The following is a 24,348-nucleotide window of genomic DNA, read 5'->3' as shown; positions in this document are numbered from 1 at the left end:
ACATACGTCATCATTCATTCAAATTCATCATTCTTATCTCGAATCAAAGGATATCCGATTCATTCCTGAGCTGTCATCGCTCTCGATCTCACCATCTCATCCTTGATTTCACCTGCAAAAGAGGCAAGGAGATGGCTCACCACGTTGCAAAAGAGTAGATATCCAGCTCTATGCTTCCGAATCCATACAGATGTAAGTTTCTTGCTCCTTTAGGCTTTTTCTGGTTATCTGTCACAAACAACCACATTGTCAATACATCAGTATCTCTTTCAGTGTCCTTCCCAGTATCGGGTTCATCTTCTGGTCAACAGTTCTGTTCCAGCTCTTCCTACGAGTAAAGCTTCCGCTTTTCTGCACTCATCTATCCTTTAAGCTTTCGTCTCGTCCTGAGAGAGGAATCAATGGGCTCACGCTATCTCGAGTAAATCTCATCAATCCGGTAATCCTAAGGTGTTTCGCAAATCTCGGGTCTATGGAGTACTTCATCAATCTTGTCACACCCATGTCAACCTACAGTGGACGCTTGTATTCTACTATAGCAAACTTTACAAAAAAACTTGCCCAAATCTTCATTCTTTCTTCAGTTCCCGCGCCGGATTTCAACTTTTCTTTGCCTTCCCATTGAGAGGTGTTATCTCCATCAGATTCTTCACGAGAACCCATGTGCAACTAGGATTCTTAATGGTTTTATGCCTTCTAAGACAGAGCGATGAAGATGACAGCGCACCCGATGCGCGATGAAGTAAGGGTGGGAGTTGCTAGTAAGTCCGGGGTCGGGACACGAAGATTCTTCAATAACAATTTCCGAAATTGTGCCAAGTGATCTGTCTGCTCTTTAGCAGGACCGATATGCTTTGAGAAAAGCAAACGCCTCATGCTTTGATACCACTGTAACAAGCTTGGGGCACCCAAAGTCTAGATTCTGTCGCGACAGTATATAGAATCACTTAAAATACTTCACAACTTTAAAATCACAGTTTAATTTGGTCGACACGGCCCGGCGTAGTTCCGTGCCCAGAGAGATTGTCACAAGACGAGCACCACGTGCCAATAGAAAAGAATAGATTGAACTGATTTTTAGCACTTCAATAACAACTGAACTCAAAGAGAGAGACGACACGCGATACGGAGTGGCGGAATTCCACCCCAGAGAGTATTGGCCCCAAACCTTGGCACCCCTTTCGGTATTTCTTTATACTGCATTAACACAGTACAAGCCGGTACTCCAGACTCTGCACCTTCTCCAGGAAGCATGCCAAAGAATGAGCCCTTAGCACATATTTAAAGGCCCCTCGCCTATGAAAAGCAGTTTACATGAAAAGCCTTCAAACTCAAAAGCTTCTGGTCCAAAAGCAATGCCAAAAAGCGCTAGCATAAATCGCGGAATTCCGTACAGGAGTCAACGCAAAACGCAAAATCCGTACAGTCTGCCACATCATCATGTCATTGCAATTTTTGAAATTTCCGTATAGCTGCCACGCCATCAGCTGCTCCGCCAACCTTTTTCTATGTGTGTGTGGGTCCTGCTTTATTTTAATCCTTTATGTTACTTGGGGCCCCATAGGACGGGGTCCCCATAAGTTAGTAGGACTTCTTCTTCTGTTACTTGTTCTTCCTAGAGTTTAGGCCCCTCAGCCAGCATCTGTAAGTTGGCTCCATTCTTTAGGGCTTTGACATGTCAGCAATTTGTGACATCTCCCCTTCTTGAAAGAGAGTAAATGTCCGCAAGTACAACATATCTGCAAAACAACTCAAGTTAGCTTAAAAATTTCCGAGGGACAAGCCGTTTGCTCTTTTTGTTAAGGAGTTAGCTTCACCTTTCGGCTCTTTTGATCAAAGGAGTTAGCTTCTCCTTTCGACTCTTTTGATCAAGGAGTTAGCTTCTCCTTTCGTCTAGATCGGAACTCTTGATATTCCGGCGTAGTAAAATTAGCCATCACACCCAGACCGTACTGATCTTCCACGGGTGTCTTGATGCACTAAAATTACATACCCAGGCAATCTCATCCAATTAGGAATATTCAGTGGTTGGCACATCACAATGCAACACAAATGCTCACATATGCATGTTACAAGACACAACAAACAGCGCCGTTGAGCACTCCGCTGAGACAAACGATCTACGGTATGAAGCTACTCAACGACTACCTCGTCACTCCCCCCGCAAATAACCTAAAAAGGTCCGGGCCATGAGCTCAGAGGACTGTACAACCAAACGCTCCCCAGACCGCAGTCTGCGTCGCTTGGAGGTTCAAGCATACAACCAAACTCTCGCCAGGCATCGGCCTGCGTTGTTCAGAGGTTTTCTAGCATACAACGGAACGCTCCCCGGGCATCGGTCTCCATCGTTCCGAGGTTTAAACAATACCAAACGAGTATTTCTCACTTCTCCACCCGGGAGTAAAATCACCAATCATTGAAACCAGTATTTAAAACCAAAGTCAAACAATTCAAATCGGTACCAAGACGGGTTTAAAACAGATAGCATCCATTTCAAACAATGTTCAAAAGTATCTAACTAGAAAACAACTAGAGAGGTCATTCAGGGCTTTATTCGGACAACCAAACTTTGAGGACAACTGGCTTGCCCTTCTGCATCACGGTGATGGTTCGGTTCCAGACCTGGATAGTTGCATCATTCTTGCCGTGCCTGGGCATGCCCAAGAGAACATCCAATTGCCCAACTTCATAATGTGGAAATCGGCTTTTCCATGATAATCTTGTATAGTCACTGGAAGTGCGCCAATGAGCGGTACCACTTTCTGAGTTTGCCCCGTGGCTAGCTCAGCTTCAACTTCTCCACCCTCTGCATCATAATCAAAGTGCATCTGCTTCAAGAATTCTGGATGGATGAAGTTCTCCATAGCTCCGGGGTCAAAGAAAATAAGGGCTTTCAAGCCGTTGACTTTTCTATAAGCTCTACATAATTCATTAAAACTCTCGAGGTATATACCATAAATATCGGGTACTAGTCCAATAGCAGGTCTAGCCTTCTTGGCCGGAGGTGGCCCCGGGAATCTCTCTGATGTGGGAGTAGAAAGTTGCACTAAGGACGTCGAGGCTCGCTCAGGATAGGTATTGAACGTATGCCTTGTTTGGAAACATTCGAAGCATCGGCCTTCTTGTAAAGAGGCGTCTCGTTGACGTTGTGTCAGACGAGGCCGTTGAGGTTGGGTTTCACAGGATTCCCGAGCATTTGTTCGTTGTTGTCGAGAGTTTTGGTTAGTGGCCAAAGGTTCTTCTGTGGTAAACTCCAACTTTCCCTTCATGAGCTTGTAGCCGATCGCGGCATGGTCCATAAGCTCTTGCATGGTAGAGCCTTGCTTCGAGAGACAATATTCCTGCAATGGTGATGGTAGTCCAATGGTGTAGCGCTCGCACTAATCCTCCAAGGAACTTAAAGAAGGACATTGGAAGGTACACGTCGAGAAACCTTTGGTTATAGTCGTCAATGGTTTCGGTAGCAAGCATTTTCAAGTTGCCCCACTGCCAAAATCCGGACTTCAAAGATCGAAGTCATGTAACTACGTGCAAAAACTGTCTTGAAAGCTTGCCAGGTCCTTGGAGCATGCGGTTGTGTCGCGATTGCAGTCCATCATTGCATAGCATTATCTTTAAGAAATCCCGCTGCTCGAGAAATCTTGGATTCTTCTGTATAGTTCCCCAAAGCATAGATGTTGTCGAATTGCTGTAGGAACTGCAATGCTTTCTTGCGATCTTTCACCCCGGAAAAAGATAAAAGTTTGATAGTCGTGCCGCCATCTTTGAAATCTTTGGGTTGGTTAGGCGCATATCCCGGGTATGGATAATAAGGGTATCCATATGGGCTCCAACCATTGTAGCCTGGAGGCGGCGGTGGTGGAGGTGGTGGCAATGGTGGTGGCAAAGGCGGTTGCATTGGATCAGGGTCAGATGCCTGCACCATATTCCTGAAGACTCCCCCGATCGGAACAGCCAGCTGAGAAGGTTGCCGGTTGGACGCTCTCGTACTTTCTGATGCCGAAGGAGGAGGTACCACCTGGGGCATCAGAGGGGGTAACATGTAGCTCAAAAATTGTTGAAAACTTTGCAGCATCAGAAGATTCTGCTAAGGATGCCGCGAAAGAATGTCGTGAAGCTCGTTGAGCAAATATTCTACTAAATCCATGAATTCTATGTATTGGATTCTTTATGGCTTATGCCCTGTAAGACAGAGCGATGAAGACGGGAGCGTGCCCGATGCGCGATGAAGTAAGGGTGGAGTGGCTAATAAGTCCGGGGTCGGAGGCCAAAGATACCTCAAATAAAATTCCAATAGCTCTGTTTGCTCTTTTGTAGGACCGGTATGCTTTTAGAAAAGCACATGCCTCATGCTCTGATACCACTAGGCACCACGTGCCAATAGAAAAGAACAGACTAAACAACTTTTTAGCACTTCAATAACAATTGAACTTAAAGAAAGAGACGACACGCGACACGGAGTGGCGGAATTCCACCCCAGAGAGTATTGGCCCCAAAACTTGGCGCCAGAGTTACCGGGGAACGAACAATTTCATGCCCGGAACGCCGGAACGGCATTCCGACCGGCTGGAAATAGATGGAACGCCCTGGAACGGCAACACGTTCCGACAGAAAGCTCGAAACAGGAACGGGTGGCCGGAACGGGTCCGGAATGGCCAGAACGGCTTGCAACGGACAGAAACGGGCATTTTTGAAAAATAAGGTCATAAACAGCTATTTTTGAACAAGCAGTAAAAACGCCTCATAGGCTCACCTATATAACTAGCCACCCCCTCACCCTTTCCCCTCAAGCTCACTCGAGTCTCTTGCTCTCAAGTTCTCAACTTCTCAAGGCTCTCTCTCTTGCTCTCAAGCTTCAACCTCCCCTCGGCGCTACGGTCTACTCATTGCTCAAGCTCTCAAGCCTCAAGCCTTCAAGGCTCTCAGGCTCTCTCTTGCTCTCAAGCGCTCAAGTCTCAAGCCTTCAAGGCTCTCAAGCTCTCTCTTGCTCTCAACTTTCAAGGCTTTAAGGCTCACACTCTCTCTCCCTTGGACTCGACTCTCAACTTCTCAAGAAGTGAAGCCTCTCTCAAGCTCTCTATCGCGACTCTCTTTTGTCTTCATCATCCATCACTCCATGGCCTCTTCTTCTCGTACAACCCCCTCCGTTCATGTAGGCAACACTCAAAAGGCAAAGGAAGGTCGTGATAGGATGAAGTGACCTCGGAGGGCACCTTGTCGGCGGCGGGAGGTTCTCGTGCATGGGCATGCAAGCTATGCTCTTACACGCGAAAGGGGGGCATGACAAAGTGAAGGAATACATAACCCGGAAAGCTATGGCACTCCAGACGCGCTTGGGCTAGCTACAAAGATAAAGGTAGCGGAGAAGCATTCCATTCGTAATGGATTATTTTTCAAGCAAGGCAAAGAGTGTGCGCCCATCGATGAGGATATGCTTGGTTATTACATCCTTTGCAATTCTCGATAGCAAATGGACAAGCATTTCTATGGATTTTGCAGTTGGATTACTCCGAACCAACCATGGCAACGATGCCAAAGCTCAGCTCTTTGTGGAACATTTATACAAAGTATATGGTTGCCAAACGAGATTGTCAATGATTGTGATTCATTTATAGGAATTTCTGGCAAACGGTTTTCCAGAATTTGAAGACTCGTTTGTGCTTGTCGTTCTGAGATCATCTTGAAACTGACGGACAGATCAAACACACATATCAAACTATGGAGGACATGCTACGAGCATACATCTCCCGACGTCAATCTGATTGGGAACGCTATCTCCTGTAGATAGACTTTGCTTATAACAATACAAAGTACTTCGCATGTTTATGCTTATGTACGGTTATGAGCCGAAACCACCAATCGATACCAGATTCAAGGGGGTCAAAATACGATCAGTAGCCGATTTCTTGGGCGACATGCTAGAAATGCTCCACGTCGAAAAAGAGAGCATAAAGACTGCACAAGATCGGGCCACTTTTTACCCTAATTAGCATCAACAACCTTGTGAACTCCAGGACGGCATGTGGGTGTACCTAGTATACCAAAGGATTTTGAAATGATCCGAAAGTGTATATGCTCGAAATTATCTTCTCGCTAGTGTGGTCCGTTTTAGATCATAAAGAAGATAAGTGGAGCTTCTTACAAGTTGGACTTGCCTCAAGGCATTGTTGTTCATCCCGTGCTCCCCGTAAGCCATCTAAAAGAACAGTTGGGGCAGGATGACTTAGTAATTACTCCAGAGGAAGTCCTAGACTTGCAAGATACCGCCCGTTATATTCCACTTAAACCCGAATTGGTTCTGGATCAAAGGGTCAACAAGTCTCGCAAGTCTTCGTACCCTCCACTTAAACCCGAATTGGTTTTGGATCAAAGGGTCAACAAGTCTCGCAAGTCTTCGTACCCCAAATATTTAAATGAATCCCAAGCCACTTGGGAGTCAGTTAGATCGTTAAGAAATCGTTTTCCCGATTTTATAATTGAGGTTATTGTTGAGGACAACAAGTAAAATAAGGGGGGAAGCGTTACATGCCCAAACATCAGAATGGGCACCTGCAGTATGTCTGGCCAGTGTGAATCTCGCCCTTCAGTTATGAAGTCCTATAAATAGGACTTGACTCTCATTTGAGAGACATCTTCTGTTATCACCACAGTTGAGACTCTAGGCCCTTGGCAACTCTACTCGCACACCAATATAGGTGTGGGCTAGGTGGTATGGGACATCGACCCTTGTGGAAGAGACTAGCCCGTTGCCTGCACGCTCCAAGGTTGATGGGTGAGCACATATTGGCTCTAAGGCTGGGAGGTGAGCCTAATGCCCACTTACTACGTGTCATAGTTACCAGGAACGGGAAACCGAAACGGGAACGCGAAACGGGAACACAGAACAAAATGCCATTCCCTGTTACGAGTACTCACGTTTGAAACACGGAACGGGGATTCGGAACGGGAACTTGGAATGGGAACAGGGAACGGAGACCTGAAAACGGCCATTCCCTGTTACTATGCTACGTGTGTCTACGTGTGAGTTTGGCTTACGTCATGTCATGTATGCAGGATGGATCCGGCCAGGGACTAACACAACTAAAAAGAACAGAGTGGACAGACTTTTAAGCACTTCAAAACATCTAAACTTAAAGAGAGAGACTCCACACGACACGGAGTGGCGTAATTCCATCCCCAGAGTGTACTGGCCCCAAATTGTCGCGCCCCTTTTTGGTATTTCTTTATATTGCTTCAACGAGATACAACATTGGCGGCTTTGCTCTGCATCTCCCGCAGATAGAATGCGGAAGAGTGAGCCCTTTGTCGGGTGCAACAGAAGTGTTTCAGAATTTAGCTCGGATCCAGTACTCCGCACAAACACAACGGTTACTTTACTTCACTTGTGAGAGAAAACTGAACTGCAAGAAAGAGAGAGAGAGAGAGAGAGAGAGAGAGAGAGAGAGAGAGAGAGAGAAGAAGAAGAAGAAGAAGAGAAGAGAGTTTTAACGTCGTAGGAAACTATCCCAAGAGACCTTAAATATCTAGCCAACGAAGAGTTGAACTCAAGACCTGTTATTCAAGAGGGAAATGGCATAACCAACCTACCACACTTGGGTGATAGAAAGGTTATACCATTTTCCTCTTTTTATTAGCGCGCGCGCACAAACACACACACACACCCACACACGCACCCGAGAAGAAGAGAGTTTTAACGTCGTAGGAAACTTTCCCAAGAGACCTTAAAAATCTAGCCGACGAAGAGTTGAACTCAAGACCTATTATTCAAGAGGGGAATGGCATAACCAATCTACCACACTTGGGTGATAAGAAAGGTTATACCATTTTCCTCTTTTTATTAGCGCGCGCACGCACACACCCACACACACCCGAGAAGAGAGTTTTAACGTCGTAGGAAACTATCCCAAGAGACCTTAAAGATCTAGCCGACGAAGAGTTGAACTCAAGACCTGTTGAGAGAGAGAGAGAGAGAGAGAGAGAGAGAGAGAGACGACACCGAATGTTGGGTCCCAAACCCTCAAGGACCCCCTTGCTTTGTTACCAAAGCAAGTACTTTCTTTCTCTTGCACAATACTGATACAATGTCTAACTGTTGAGATATTGATGCTAATGAGGACTAATTGTGAGAGTGAGCGTGTGCGGAAGCATGAGAGAGAGAGAGAGAGAGAGAGAGAGAGACTAGACCACAAACGCAAGATATGGTGAAGAGGGGGCGATCAGCCCCCCATGGCTACCATGAGTAGAAGACCCAATACACAATGACCAAATAGTGATGGAAGTGAATATACCCCCTGGCCCCATAAATAGGTGCCCAAGGGAAGGTAGGCAAAGCCTGGAAAAAATCCCCCACGAAAAATGATACATGGAAGTATATGAGGGTGCCCAAACAAAGTGGACGGCTGGACAAGGTACAACTAAGACTATGGGTGGCCAGCCCAGAGACATACTAGCCGCACAAGTATGGCCTAGACCTGTGTGAAGCAGCAAAGTGGTGTAAATCTAACACCCCCTCTTAGCACCTGATACTGAATAAACCGCGTGAAGCGGAAGATGTGAGGCAAATGATGAAGATGTTTGCTGCGATGCCCATTAAAAGACAATACTCCGGCGAACTCCGTGAGTGTAGCAGCAATCTGGAGTGTCACAACCGCCAAGAAATCTTCATGGTAAACTGTCCTCACGAGCAGTGTAGCAAACTGATGTACTCCGCCGATACAGGGTGAAGATATTGCGTGAAGGTCCCGAACTGAGTGTGAAAACAACTCCTTGTCGTATGGAGAAAATGGGAAGCCCAAGAACAATCATGACCTGACCGGAAGCCAATCAATTGCATGAACCTGCAACCCACTGTGGCCATGTGGCTCCAGGAAGGCCAGATGTAGTAATCTCCGCCGTAAACGTCCTCCGAAACAAGGAAAGCCAGACTAAACAGTCTGCACTGTAGAAGCTACTGTAAGCTGCAACAGTCCACGATAGACCGCACAGACCACCACCAGATGGTGTCCTGTCAATAGGTAGGGTAATCCAAGATAAGGGGAAAGTCAGACTCAACAGTCTGCCCTATGTAGGGCCTCTGAGAACAGGTGTGTTCAGACCAAGATGTCCGCACCGTAATCATCATGTATGAAGAAGGAAAGCCAAATAGACTAGACTACAAACACAAGATATGGTGAAGAGGGGGCGATCAGCCCCCCATGGCTACCATGAGTAGAAGACCCAATACACAATGACCAAGATAGTGATGGAAGTGAATATTACCCCTGGCCCCATAAATAGGTGCCCAAGGGGAGGTAGGCAAAGCCCGGAAAAGATCCCCCACGAAAAATGATACATGGAAGTATATGAGGGCGCCCAAACAAAGTGGGCGGCCGGACCAGGTACAACCTAGACTATGGGTGGCCAGCCCGGAGACATACTAGCCGCACAAGTATGGCCTAGACCTGTGTGAAGCAGCAAAGGGGTGTAAATCTAACACCCCCTCTTAGCACCTGATGCTGAATAAACCGCGTGAAACCGAAGATGTGAGGCAAATGATGAAGATGTTTGCTGTGATGCCCATTAAAAGACAATACTCCGACGAACTCCGCGAGTGTAGCAACAGTCAGGGGTGTCACAACCGCCAAGAAATCTTCATGGTAAAGTGTCCTCATGAGCAGTGTAGCAAACTGATGTACTCCGCTGATACAGGGTGTTAGGTGCAGCGGAATGAATGTTTGCGCTTTGCTCAAGATGAGTGCTCCGAACTGTGCTCAAGGTTCCTTTTAGTTCTTATGGCAGGGAGAGCCTTCCGTTCTTAATGAGAGAATGCTATGATCACAAACAAAGTGAATGGACATTGTACGTGCAAGTGTATGAGACTGAGAGATAGAGAGAGAAGAGAGATACGACACCAAAGACGTTGTAAAACCCTCCTCCGAAGGCCCCACTCTCGTCGGCGAGAGTGGTCTACTATTGATTGCACAATCTGGTACAAATGGTATGCATGAGACTGATGCAAGTCTAGGCTATGTCGACGATGACGACGGTGATGAAGAAGTCAACCTAAGGGCTGAAATCTGCAATCTTTCTACTGCTGTCCAAAAATGCTATGGGCTGAAATCTGCTAATCTTTTATCTGCTGAATTCTGACTCTATGTCGGTGACGATGTCGATGACGACGATGCGACGACGACGCGCTGAAAACGCAGATGCTGAAATCTGCGTTTTCCGGGCTGAAACTGTAAACCTTGCGGAAACTGACCATGCGGCGGGGAACTCCTGCGGGAAGGTGAGATCTGTGAGGTTCGGGACGTGATCTGCGAAGTCTAACTGCTGAAAACTGAAAACGCTGATGCTTCTGGAGTTCCGTCGCGATGATGGTGCAAAACGCCGGGGCTGATCTGCAACCAAAAACGCTAGGGCTGAATTCTGGTGTTTCTGTCGCCGGGATTCTGCAGATGCAAAAACGCTAGGCTGATTTGTTGTGGTCTTGTCGCCATTGCTCTGCAAATGCAAAACGCTGGCAGATCTGCGGTGGTCTTGTTCAAAAACGCTAGCCAAGTTGCTGTGGAGCAAAAACGCTAGAAGTCCTTGGGGTCCTGCTGAGAAGGTGTCTGTTGAGCATGTGCTCCTGCTGCCTCTTCTGCCATTTAGTGCTAACTTGGGTTTGCTTATATACAAACTTAGCAAAATTGCCCTACCTACTTTTGTTGGAAAGTCACTTAAAAATAATAAGTGAAAAATACCAAAAATAGGGAAAATAGGCTAAATGCACTCTTCACCGGCCCACTCTATGTGTGGATCGTGCGGTACTTGAACTTCATTAAGGTCTACAACACTTGCTTCTTTGGGCCGCGCCGAAAGCGACACAAAGTCTTCTGTGGCTCCTTCAATGCGTTAACTTCGTCTAGAGTCATGCTTCTTTCTTCTTCAAGAATCTCCATGGCTGAAAATTCCTGAAACCATTTCCAACACAAAACCATGAACATACCTATTCGATGTAAAGTGAAGGGGAAAAACCTTGTCTTTCTTAAAGACTGTGCATGCAATGTGGATGAACAAATAGACGGAGTGCCAAACCGTTCACCACATACACGCAAACAATGAGATCGAATCTTTCTCGTATGATCTAGAGCAATCAACTGTGGCAAAACACAATGGAAATGCCCACGCTTGGTGCTCATACTTTTATGTGATCGTTCGGAAACTGTGTAATGCCAAGGAAAAGACATGGAATGTGACTTCCTTACATACATACTTTTCCGCTTTTCATGAAAAATCCGCATACATTCGTGCTCATCCATGAGAGAAACGTGCTCAACATACAATATGTCATGCCTAGGAAAAGGGATCACATAAAGATGCTAACTAAAATACAGGAAACGATCACGAATGAAACATTCGAACAATGCATGCGTATGAATCATGCGAACACATAATACTTCCTGTGAGGGTTCTTGAGCATAGTTACCGGGGAACGCCCCCTAGCCCCCGTTCCGGCGTTCCGGGGGGCAGTTCCCTTCCCGAACGTTCCGAAACGTCCCGGAATGTCTGACGTTTCGGGTGGCCAATGCAAACCGGAACGGCCGTTCCGGAACGTTCCGAAACGCCCCCGGACCGTTCCGGAATGCCCCTGGAACGGCCAACAGCTACAAACAAATTTGGCAAAATTTGAAAAAATTGAAGTAAATGTTTGGGCTTCTTTTGAAAGTGTGCGAGGCCTCAAGGACTCATAAAATGCACCCCCCTCCCCCTTTCTCTTCACAAGCTAATCCTCAAGGCTCAAGCTCTCTCCCTCTCACTCTCAAGATCTCTCCCTCTCAAGACTCACTCTCTCAAGGCTCAAGGCTTCAAGCCTTCAAGCTCTCTTCCTCTCCCTCCCACTCTCTCAAATCTCTCCCTCTCCATCTCTCTCTCTCTCTCTCTCTCTCTCTCTCTCTCTCTCTCTCTCATCATCTAGTCATAGCAAGGTTGAATGGTCTTCAAAACGAGTTTTTTGTGAGTATTAGAGTCAAAGCACTCTAATACTCCTTGTATTTAAACACAAGGAGCTAAAAATTGCACTATTTGGGTGTTTTTTATACCTCCCGTTCCGCGACGTTCCCGTTCCGGACCCCTAGCCGTTCCCCCGTTCCGCGGGGATCCCGTTGCCATTCCCGTTCCGCGTTCCGGGTAACTATGTTCTTGAGCCCTAGGCTCGAGAGCCAAGATCGGTTCTTCCTGAATGATCAAATCGTCCTGTGGGGGTTCTTTGGACCTCGACTTGAAAGCCAAGGTCGGTTCTTCATGACTGATCGATTCTACAACGAGGTTAGCTTCGCTAGAAAAAGCATCAACTAACACATCATCCTTGTGAACAATCACATCATCTTCATGCAAATCATCATGCTTGTGAGATATCACATCTTGATCATGCAAATCATCATGCTCATCATTATCATCCAATCATTATGCAAATCATTGGCATCCAAATCATCATGCTTATCATTGTCATTCAAATCATCATGCAAATCCTTGTCAATCAAATCATCATCATGCTTCACACAATCATGCAAATCCTGTGAATCATGCGTTGGAGACGAAGAGACTGAGAGAGTCTCCTTTCCCCAAATCTCTTGCATCTGTGCCTGAACTTGAGAATAGAGTCGCAACAATTCTTTCATGTGTTGGTCGCTCTTTTCTTTGAGGGCTTTGTTCTCGCGATCAAATTTGGCTTGTATTTCTTTGGCTTCCAAGCGCGCTTGCTCGTGCTCACGCTCTATGGCTGCCCTTCGTTCTTCGTAGGCCTTTCTTTCTGCTTCTCTTTCTGCTTCTCTTTCTTCGCGTTCTAATTGTCTTTCCATAAATAACTGCTTCAACTCCTTCATAGGAGTTAGTGCAATCTTTGTCGTAGATGGTGAAGGGGGAGGGTCGGAAAAACCTCCTGGTGGGGAAAATTCTTCTTCGCCTCTCTCATGCTCATCACCTCCAAGCGAAGTATCCATTCCGCTTCGAGTGATGACCATTCTGAAGTCGAGGTTCTTGTGGTCCTGGGTTCTTAAGTTCACGAGGAACTTGGGTTCTTGCGGGTCTTGAGTTCTTGAGGTTCTTGAGGGTCTTGAGGTTCTTGAGGTTTTCTTTCGCTTGCAAACCGCGTTTCAGAAGGATCTTCTCTTCACCCGAGTTCTACTCCTTTTTGCGGGCGCACCCCTTGGCGGCCTTGCGCTCACACCAAGGTTGCTTTTTCCCACCTCACTTCGATTGGCCGGCCGCTAAGTGCACAGTCCGCTCTCAATGAGTGAAAAGAGACACAAGGGGAGGCTGGACAAGCCCTTCTTTCTTGGGATTCCTGTCACTCTTCAACAAAACACGATTAGGAATCGACACGCTTAAGCAAACTTGGGTTCGTGCGACCGCAACAAGCAAAAAAAATTCTTGTGATTCTTGTGGTTCTTTCCTTGAGTGATACAGAACACTGCCAAAGCTCTGATACCAATGTTAGGTGCAGCGGAATGAATGTTTGCGCTTTGCTCAAGATGAGTGCTCCGAACTGTGCTCAAGGTTCCTTTTAGTTCTTTTGGAAGGGAGAGCCTTCCATTCTTAATGAGAGAATGCTATGTCACAAACAAAGTGAATGGACGCTATGCGTGCAAGTGTATGAGACTGAGAGATAGAGAGAGAAGAGAGATACGACACCAGAGATGTTGTAAAACCCTCCTCCGAATGCCCCACTCTCGTCGGCGAGAGTGGTCTACTATTGATTGCACAATCTGGTACAAATGGTATGCATGAGACTGATGCAAGTCTAGGCTATGTCGACGATGACGACGGTGATGACGAAGTCGACCTAAGGGCTGAAATCTGCAATCTTTCTACTGCTGTCCAAAACGCTATGGGCTGAAATCTGCTAATCTTTTATCTGCTGAATTCTGACTCTATGTCGGTGACGATGTCGATGACGACGATGCGACGACGACGCGACGAAAACGCAGATACTGAAATCTGCGTTTTCCGGGCTGAAACTGAACCTTGCGGAAACTGACCATGCGGCGGGGAACTCATGCGGGAAGGTGAGATCTGCGAGGTTCGGGACGTGATCTGCGAAGTCTAACTGCTGAAAACTGAAAACGCTGATGGTTCTGGAGTTTCCGTCGCGATGATGGTGCAAAACGCCGGGGCTGATCTGCAACCAAAAACGCTAGGGCTGAATTCTAGTGTTTCTGTCGCCGGGATTCTGCAGATGCAAAAACGCTAGGCTGATCTGTTGTGGTCTTGTCGCCATGGCTCTGCAAATGCAAAACGTTGGCCGATCTGTGGTGGTCTTGTCCAAAAACGCTAGCCAAGTTGCTGTGGAGCAAAAACACTAGAAGTCCTTGGGGTCCTGCTGAGAAGGTGCCTGTTGAGCATGTGCTCCTGCTGCCTCTTCTGCCATTTAGTGCTAACTTGGGTTTGCTTATATACAAACTTAGCAAAATTGCCCTACCTACTTTTGTTGGAAAGTCACTTAAAAATAATAAGTGAAAAATACCAAAAATAGGGAAAATAGGCGAAATGCACTGGAAAATTCCCTTGACTGAATCTAATGGATTCTTATGGGAATTCTGATGATCATGCTGTGTGCAACCAGAGGATATGCATCTACACTAAGTGACTGGGCATGCACGGTCTACGAATAGACTCATAAAAGTGCCAGATCACTTCTAATCTAGACTGACTAGACTGACGGAACCCTGAGCATGCTGTAGCTTGTCCACGAACACATAGGGTTGGATGTGTCACATGACACAAGGTGAAGATATTGCGTGAAGGTCCCGAACTGAGTGTGAAAACAACTCCTTGTTGTGAAAGAAGTGCTAATAGACCTGCAAGTGTCCTGCCCAATAGGATCTGTGGTGTCTGTAGTCAAACCGTATGGAGAAAATGGGAAGCCCAAGAACAGTCATGAGCCTGACCGGAAGCCAATCAATTGCATGAACCTGCAACACGCTGTGGCCAGGTGGCTCCAGAAAGGCCAGATGTAGTAATCTGCGCCGTAAACGTCCTCCGAAACAAGGAAAGCCAGACTAAACAGTCTGCACTGTAGAAGCTACCGTAAGCTACAGCAGTCGACGATAGACCGCACAGACCAACACCGGATGGTGTCCTGTCAGTAGGTAGGGTAATCCAAGATAAGGGGAAAGTCAGACTCAACAGTCTGCGCTATGTAGGGCCTCTGAGAAGAGGTGTGTTCACACCAAGATGTCCGCACCGTAATCATCCTGTATGAAGAAGGAAAGCCAGACTGAGGCGCTTTGAATAACCTCTGAGAAGAGAAGTGGCTTGACCAAGGTGCGTTGTCTTGTCTGTATCTCATGCCTCTAATCCTCCAGCGTCAACCCAAAACACAATCGTGCCAAGAACGCCACCAAACCGCAACTCGGTGTGGCTCTCAATGTGAATGAGCTCCTGCCTCTAATCCTCCAGCGTCAACCCAAAACACAATCGTGCCAAGAACGCCACCAAACCGCAACTCGATGTGGCTCTCAATGTGAATGAGCTGGGAGTGGCCTACTGCCCAAGTCGGGGGATAAGTCTGCTGCAAGGTTACGGATTGTGAGTTTAAGCAACTCTCAAGGTAGCAGTCCAAATGATCAGGAGTGTAGAAGAGCAACTGCACTACCATCCAAGCCAAGCTCCGGGTGACTCCGGATGTAGGTGTGTAATGATGCCTGATGAGATGCGGGTAAACTCTCCAAGAGAGTCCAAAGAACTGAAGTCCCACTCCAGTCTGTAGATCCAAGCAATGAACATGTCCAAGAAGAGATCCAAGATCCTCTCCCTAAGTCGATGTAGATGTTCCTGTATAAGCAAGTGATCTGATGTGTCGAGGTCAAGTGGTAAGTGTCTGTCCACCAAAGATGGTGGTGTCCTCTCTGGGAATGTCGGTATCCCATATGCCATGAGCATGGCCATATCTCGTGTGAACTCCTATGATGAGTGCATAGGTGTGTCCATAGCAAACCACAAGTCACCACCCCCACTGGAGTGCGCAACCGCCGAAGAAAGGCTGGAACGAATGAATCTTCCAAGGATCGTACGCTCGTAGATGATCAAGCCAATTTAAAAGCTACCGCGTACTACAGCAAACACTGAGAGAGAAAACAACAAGGGGTAATGGCTGAAATCTGATGTTGGTTGATGCGTTTTTCTACAAGGAGGGGGCACCAAGAGACAGAGCAGCAGATCGCAGCAAGCAGGGCCAATAAACACAGCCTAAACCAAAAACGCTGCTGGTGCTAAAAAAATGCTAGGCAACTCTGCACTTTTCCCGCGATGAAAACGTGCAGCGCTTGGCCTTGCAAAAGAAGATCGCTTTGGAGAGGAACCACATGCGGGGATGCGCCTTGGAACACGGTAGAGCCTGCAGCTCTGATACAATGTGAGAGTGCGCGTGTGCGGAAGCATGAGGCGGGGGGGGGGGGGGGGGGGGGGGGGAGAGAGAGAGAGAGAGAGAGAGAGAGAGAGAGAGAGAGAGAGAGAGAGAACAGTAGACCACAAACGCAAGATATGGTGAAGAGGGGGCGATCAGTCCCCTCATGACTACCATAAGCAGAAGACTCAATACACAATGACCAGATAGTGATGGAAGTGGGTATCCCCCTGGCCCCATAAATAGGTGCCCAAGGGGAGGTAGGGCAAAGCCTGGAAAAAATCCTCCACGACCCAACAGAAAGATGATACATGGAATTATATGAGAGCGTCCGGACAAAATTGGCGGCCGGACCAAGTACAAGCTAGACTATGGGTGGCCAGCCCGAAGACATACTAGCCGTACAAGTATGCCCTAGACCTGTGTGAAGCAACAGAGTGGTGTAAATCTAACACTGATGTTGGGTATTGGACTCATGCTACTGATCGACGAGGTTCTCTGGATCTATCTCGACGATGATGACGACGATGACGAGGTTCTGTGGATCCTTATGCCGAGCCAAGGCACAAGGGGTACTAGGTGTTGGGATACTGTGTCGACCATGACGACGACGACAGGTCTATGGCTGAATGCTGAAAACTGTTCCGTCGACTTAGCCGCGATGGAACGACCGATTGCGACGAGGGAAGGGTTGATCTGTTGGGGGTGTTGTGGCGGGAAGCCCGGAAAGGTAAAAACGCTGGCTGTCTTGGCTGAAAACGCTGATCATCAAGGCTGAAAACATTGATGGAGAAGAAGGCTGAAAACAATAGGTGTTGGCCTGCGATCCCCAAGTCTGTAGGTTCCTCTGTTGATGCTGCCTCCTTCTTTTATGGGTCCTTTAGCCATTTGCCCTACCTACATTCCAACAAGGGTAAATGAAAAGTCACTTATTGATAAAATGGCTTAAAAGGCGGTTCACACGCGGTAAAATGCCTATATGCTAAAATGTTGTCCTGTGCAAGAGAGGGTATGCAACTATGACGGCCTAGACATGCACGTCCTGCTAGAGGCTCACAAAGGTGCCAAGCTCACTCTTAAGCTAATGACTCATGCTAGACTGTAAGAAAAGCATGTCCACCTAGCACAAGTGAAGAGTGCACGTAACACCCTTAGTACATATTTAAAGACCCTGGGCCTTCCAAAAGCAATTACATGAAAAGCATCACGTCTAAAATCATCAATTCCCAAAAGCTGCCAGCAGAAATCACGGAATTCTATACAATCGCCACGTCAGCATGTCAACGCAAAAGGTGGGCATCTGTATAGCATGCCATGTCATTTTTACGTGGACTTGGATGGGTGTGGGTGTATGTGTGTGTGGGAGTATGAGCTAAGCTTTGCAGTGGTGGCCGCTCCTCTATCCGTCAAGTGTCTAGTGTGACAAAATCCACAATATGTCTATATGAGTGTCTCTCTAGATCTCCTGAGTAAACTATCTCTGCGTCTATGTAACTCAAGTAGATACAGTCCAAGACATCTCTGGTCCTGATAGCTCATGACTCTAGAGAAGGGTCCGAAGCCCTCGCTAAATTGACAGCGGAAGCGACCCCATATCTCGTAATACATTGTGGACTGACAAATAATGCATCTCTATCTCTGGCTCCGCATGGCATAGGCGGCATATCCTGCTAGCTGCCGGTATCCCTCTGAATCTACCAGTCTCAATCGCAAGCTGGTGTAAAGATGTTCGTATCTGACCAATGGCACACCGTAACCAATGAGAGAGAGGGAGAGAGAAGGAAATGAAATGGTATGTTATAGTAACGACTACAAAGACCAAATAACCTAAGAGACCAAAAGTTACAACCATATCAAAAGTAATATAGTTATATAGGAGACACATATTAAGAAAAAAGCCTAGCACCTAAAAATATGTGCTTCACCAAGAAGTGTGATGATTATGATTGCTAACGAGAATGAAATGAAATGTTATATTAACGTTTTCAAAAGTCCAAAATGACCTACGAGACCAAACTAATACAACCCTGGTGGATTTGTTACAGAGTCTGCGTGAAACAGTAAAAGTGTGTACAAAATAACAATAAAGAAAATGATAAACTCGGTGGGTAAGCATCTAGGGAGGTGTCAAAGATCAAAGGCTCACAACACACACACACACACATCATATTAATGTCTACTTTCCCTAGAGACAAAATAATATATCAGATGTTCTTTACTATCTATTCCATGAATAAAGTGAAAGATACAAAATGTGCATCAAGACAGATTGCGTATGTACCTCATCAAAATAATCATCATCAAGATCCAAGTCTCCTGAATTATTAAGGTTTCCAAAAAGAGCACGTAACATAAAGTTATCTCCTTCCTCCTCCTCTTCATCATCTTCTTCGTGATTCTTCAAATCACTCATCTTGTGCATGCATTCATCAATTTATATTATGCTGGAAACAATAGCAAGAATAATACAAATGAATTTTGTGCTTTTAATATTGAATCAAAGACTTTATTGAACCAAAACAGTGTTAACTAAACATTCTCTAACCCAATAATATTTTACACAATCATTCATCAGTTTACACATATTATGCTGGAAACAATAGCAAGAATAATAAAAATGAATTCCGTGCTTTTAACATCGAATCAAAGACTTTATTGAACCAAAACAGCGTTGACTAGAAATTTTCTAGCCCAAATAATGTTTACACGATCAAAGTAGTAAACATATAATAGATTTTTTAAAGAAGCACCTCCTCTGTAAATTTTGTATACACATGGACATCTTGAGATATAAATTTTAGCATTGTTCATGACTAGTCTAAGCACTTTAGGACCTTTTCAAGTTGTACCCCTTGATTTGTTTAGTTTTTGGTGAATTATTGCCACTCCTCCCACGGATTATCATGATATGGCTATGTGTGTTCACCAAGATCAAATGGCATGCGTATGATTTGATAGAACAAACTTACCATGCTTTATTTATATGGATGAAATGCCTAACATTGGCCGATAGCCAATGGTGTGTGCAAGTTTTCAAGCAATGTCTATCAAGTTTTTGAATTTACATCATGGGCAGCATGTTTTCGGTATGGTTTTTGGTGTATGGCATTTCCTTGAGATCTGGATTGTCTTTTCCATACTTCCAAACCTGTATGCGTTTATCGTATGGTAAAAATGATGAGATGGTTTTTTTCAGGATGGTAAAAAAATGCTGAGACAACTGATATGAAGACAAAGGCACTTACTAAGTCCATCGAAGCCAAGCAAGAGGGGTGAGTTACAAATTGTGCACACCACATTGGAGGAGAAGAAGATGAGGCAAGCCCGTCACCTCAATGAGCGCATTACCAGAATTCCCAAGAAAGCCAAATGGGAATGTACCTTGCATCAAACTAGGTTACAAGGAAGAAGATCATCTCCGTTTTAGGAAAGCATGGAGAGCCAGGGCAGATAGGTCCTTTTTCAAAAGGAAGAGGGTAATCATACGCACACTTCCCAAGAACCCCATCTTCTTGGATGATGACCTCACCCGCATGCAGATAGAGCATCGACGCTCATGCATGCCACATGTCTTGCATGCCCAAAAAGAAGGGTGGGAGAGCTATCAATGAAGTCATCATAAATGGCAAGATTGTCAAATAGGGACTCGTAGCCTATGAGACACATACAAGAAGAGACAAATGGCGAGAGACCAAAGCTAGACTCCAGAGAGAGGTGCTTTTGGGGGACATCACTCACAAACAGTCACAGATTGACTTCCGACGCCTAGTGCGGCGGAAGAAGAGGGCATTTTTGGCTCGCCTAGAGCAGGATCTATACCAGCTATTCTTGAGTCAGGACTCACGTGAGGCATGGCGGCTCTTTCATGAGCACTCCCCTCCCCCTACCATTACCTCCACAGAGGCTTGGGGCCAGTACGCGTCATCTCTGTACACAGTTCCTAGACAGCCGCCCCTTCCCGACCCCCCCGAACCATGCCCCCATACATGTGCTTTTTTCACCGCTCAGATGGTGAGGAAGGCCATTGACAGGATGAGGACTGGGAGAGCATATGATCATGATGGCTCAGTGGCTGAGCACTTCATGCATGCCAGAGATCTACTAGCAGTGTCACGTGACACATCCAACCCTATGTGTCCGTGGACAAGCTACACCACAGCAGGGTTCAATCAATTCAGTCAAGTCTAGATTAGCACTGATCTGGCACTTTTGTGAGTCTATTCGTAGACCGTGCATGCCCAGTCACTTAGCATAGATGCATATCCTCCGGTTGCACACAGTATGATCATCGGAATTCCCATCAAAATCCATTAGCATCAGTTAGGGGAATTTTCCAGTGCATTTAGCCTATTTTCCTATTTTTGGTTATTTTCACTTATTATTTTTAAGTGACTTTCCAACAAAAGTAGGTAGGGCAATTTTGCTAAGTTAATATATAAGCAAACCCAAGTTAGCACTTTCTGGCAAAAGAGGCAGCAGGAGCTTCCCGCTCAACAGGCATCTTCTCACCAGTACCCCCCCCCCCCCCCCCCCCCCCCCCCCCCCCCAGCACCCCCTAGCCTTTTCCAAGCATTAGCATCGCCATCGACTCCATCTCCTTCGTGTTTCCCCCCTACAGCAAGCCATCACCCACAACCTCCATTCCCGGTGTTTGTGCCCCTTGCAAGCAGCCCCAACCACTAGCCTTTTTGGTCGCTAGCAAACCAGCAAAGGCCAGCGTTTTTGGATCGCAATAACCAGCAGATACCAGCGTTTTTCATCAGCTTTTCAGCCATGCAAAACGCAGCCTTTGGTAGCATTTGTACAGCAGGAATTCAGCCATTTACTAACGCTAGCAGCAGGATGCATCAGCGTTTTTGTTTTCAGCCCTAATCTGCATCAGACCACAGAGTTTTCAGCCTTATGCACAGTAGCAGAACCGCCCCAAGTTGGTTACAGAAGTTCCCCCATCTTTAGCCCAAGAAACGCAGCCAAAACAGTCATTTTCAGCCACCGAAACAACCCCGAAATCAGCAGTTAGAAGACCACAGATTTCAGCCACCAAGTCGTCGTCGTCATCACCGTCGTCGTCATCGGCATAGTCCAAGTTGCATCAGTCCATTGCATACGCATTGTACACCTTTGTGCAATCAAAGTAGACCACTCTCACCGACGAGAGTGGGGCCTTCAGAGGAGGGTTTTACAAACTCTCGGGTGTCGTATCTCTTTCTCTCCTTCTCTCAGTCTCATTCACTTGCACGCACAATATCCACTCACTTTGTTCGTGATCATAGCATTCTCCATAAGACGGAAAGCTCTCTCTTTCCCTAAGAACTAAAAGGAACCTTGATCAATATAGATCACTAATCTTGAGAAAATACAACATTCATTCCGTTGCACCTTACATTGGTATCAGAGCTTTGGAAGTGTTCTGCATTACTCAAGGAAAGAACCACAAGAACCACAAGAATTTGTTTTGCTTGTTGCGATCGCACGAACCCAAGTTTACTTGGGCGTGGCGATTCCTAATCGTGTTTTGTTGAAGAGTGACAGGAATCCCAAGAAAGAAGGGCTTGTCCAACCTCCCCTTGTGTCTCTTTTCGCTCATTGAGAGCGGACCGTGCACTTAGCGGCCGGTCAATCGACATGAGGTGGGAAAAAGCAACTTTGGTGTGAGCGCAAGGCCGCGAAGGGGTGCGCCGGCAGAAAAGGGTAGAACTCAGGTGAAGAGAAGATCCTTCTCCAACGCAATTTGCAAGCGAAAGAAACCCTCAAGAACCCAAGACCCTCAAGAATCAAGAACCTCAAGAACCCAAGATTCTCACGAATCACGGACCTCAAGAATCCAAGTTCCTCGCGAGCTTAAGACCCCAAGATCATAGTGCATGGTCGTCACCCGAAGCGGAATGGATACTTTGCATACAGGTGATGAGCATGAGAGAGGCGACGAAGAATCGTCCCCACACGGAGATGATTTCTTCAACCCTCCCCCTTCGCCATCTACGCCACCAAGTACACCAGACTCTATGGAGGCAATGGTCAAGCAGATGATGGCCATGATGGATAGACAAGAAGACAAGCGCCTTGCTTTAGAACGCGAGCGTGACGCAAGAAAAGAAAGAAAAGAACTAAGGAAGGAGGAAGCGGCAGCAAGAAACGCGGCATTGGAGGCCGATCGTGCCGCTCATAGATTGGCTTTGGAGACCGAGCGTGAAGCTCGACGAGAGCTACGCACTCAAGAATTGATTGCCCAAGTCTTAGACTCGAAGACCGAACCACCCAAAGATTGTGGGAGTTCGTCAAGTGACGCAAGCCACGATGCGGATTCCAACCATCCAGTCACAGAGAAGTTGACTTTTAGAAAGTATGACGGTAAGATGGATGCTACTGTTATTCATTCTTGGTTGCATCAATTTAATGCTTATTTTGCGACAACTAAGAAAACAGGCAATAGCAAAGTTTTGACGGCAGCTATGTACCTTGCCGGTGATGCCATTAATTAGTACCAGGCATGGCAAGAGGCACAGCTAGCCGCGCACCTAGAGGCAGCCGACGATTTCACGCCCCTCTCTTTTAGTTGGGCTGATTTCCAAGACAAGCTCAAGGCGCGGTTTATGCCATCTCAGTACCTTGCACGATTGAAGGACGATTGGCACGCTCTCAAGCAAAATGGTATGCCAGTCATGTCTTTCTCTAATCGTGTTTGAGGCATTTCTTTACGGATTGGACGAGTACATCAAGTATGATGTAGAGGTACTTGTCCAATCGATCTCAACAAAGGGGTAGCAATTGCTCTCGCCCACGAGATGAAGCACAACAAAGGAAAGCCTAAGGAGAACAAGACTTCCACAAGTACCTCACAGACTTCTCTGAACCCTCAGAACGATAAGAACAGTAAGAATGGTAAGAATGATAACTCTTCTAACCAATCTTCCAACACTCTCTCATCAAAGAATTCTTCCAATGAAACTAAGGGTAAGGCTAACACAATTGCTAAACCTAAGCTTACTCCATATGAAAAGGTAGCACAAGGAATTGTAGGAGGATATATCACGTCGGAAGAACAAAGCACTTATTCTAAGGAAGGTCGTTGTTTTCATTGTCACATTAAGGGTCACATAAAAAGAACTGTCCTAAGCTTCAATCGAATGAATCTAAAGAACCCACAGCACCCACTACATCTGTCAATGCAATGAATGATAACACGATTGTGCCCAAAGTTTCTCAGGACCCTCCCATTGATGATTCTCTCATTAAATGTTATGGTCGTACGTCGGGACACCGTTTTGTCATATTATTTGACCCAGGTAGTATGCATGATGTGATCAATTCCTCTCTTGTTGAGAGAGCCTGCCTCGAAGTTAGTCCGAGATCTCCTATCGAGGTCTCTGGCTTTCGTCCCGGTATGGACGCTCTCATCACGGAGGAGTACCTTGATGTGTTGTTTGCAATTCAACAGAATGCCTTCACTAGAAGATTTGTTGTTTCTCCTCTCTCATGATGTGATGATTTTGGGCATTCGATGGTTTCGTGATTATGATGCTCTCATAAAATTTGCGGCTAACACTAACTCTCAATGCCGAGAGTGTTTCTCCTACTGTCTTTCATGGAGTGGACATTGCTCCTTCTCCATCTTTCATTGCTAATATGCAGGACAAGGTTGAAAGGATTCGGGATAAGGAGATTCTCTCAATCTCTTTTTCTCCACAGCGTGACACACAGGATTTGAATGATAATGATTTGCATGATGATTTGGATGATAAAGACAAGCATGATGAATTGCATGAAGATGATGTGATTGTTCACAAGGATGATGTGTTAGTGGATGCTTTTCCTAGCGAAACTAACCTCGTTGTAGATTCGATCAATCAAAAAGATCCGATCTTGGCTTTCGAGTCAAGGTCCAAAGAACCCCCACAAGACGATTCGATCATTCAGGAAGAACCGATCTCGGCTCTCGAGCCTAGGTCCACAGAACCCTCACAGGAAGTATTATGTGTTCA

At 46.2% G+C, this 24,348-nt stretch overlaps 1 protein-coding gene across 2 annotated transcripts in view; it reads right to left on the bottom strand.

Moving 5' to 3' along the window:
- The window catches only part of HAF01 (HAC13 protein (HAC13)), a 180,134-nt gene that overhangs the window by 132,490 nt on the left and 23,296 nt on the right, over positions 1–24,348 (bottom strand). For both annotated transcript variants that reach the window (XM_086507642.1, XM_086507643.1), the window contains exon 2: positions 18,648–18,810. In XM_086507642.1, coding sequence (XP_086363768.1) covers positions 18,648–18,788 — 141 coding nt within the window. In that variant the 5' untranslated portion in view covers positions 18,789–18,810. The remainder of the gene's footprint in view (positions 1–18,647; positions 18,811–24,348) is intronic.

The sequence above is a fragment of the Adiantum capillus-veneris genome, chromosome 30 (genome assembly GCF_014529385.1).
Source record: "Adiantum capillus-veneris isolate H3 chromosome 30, ASM1452938v2, whole genome shotgun sequence".
Lineage (NCBI taxonomy): Eukaryota > Viridiplantae > Streptophyta > Polypodiopsida > Polypodiales > Pteridaceae > Adiantum > Adiantum capillus-veneris.
Note: the sequence above shows the minus strand (reverse complement) of the source record. Positions and strands in the feature narration are given on the sequence as shown.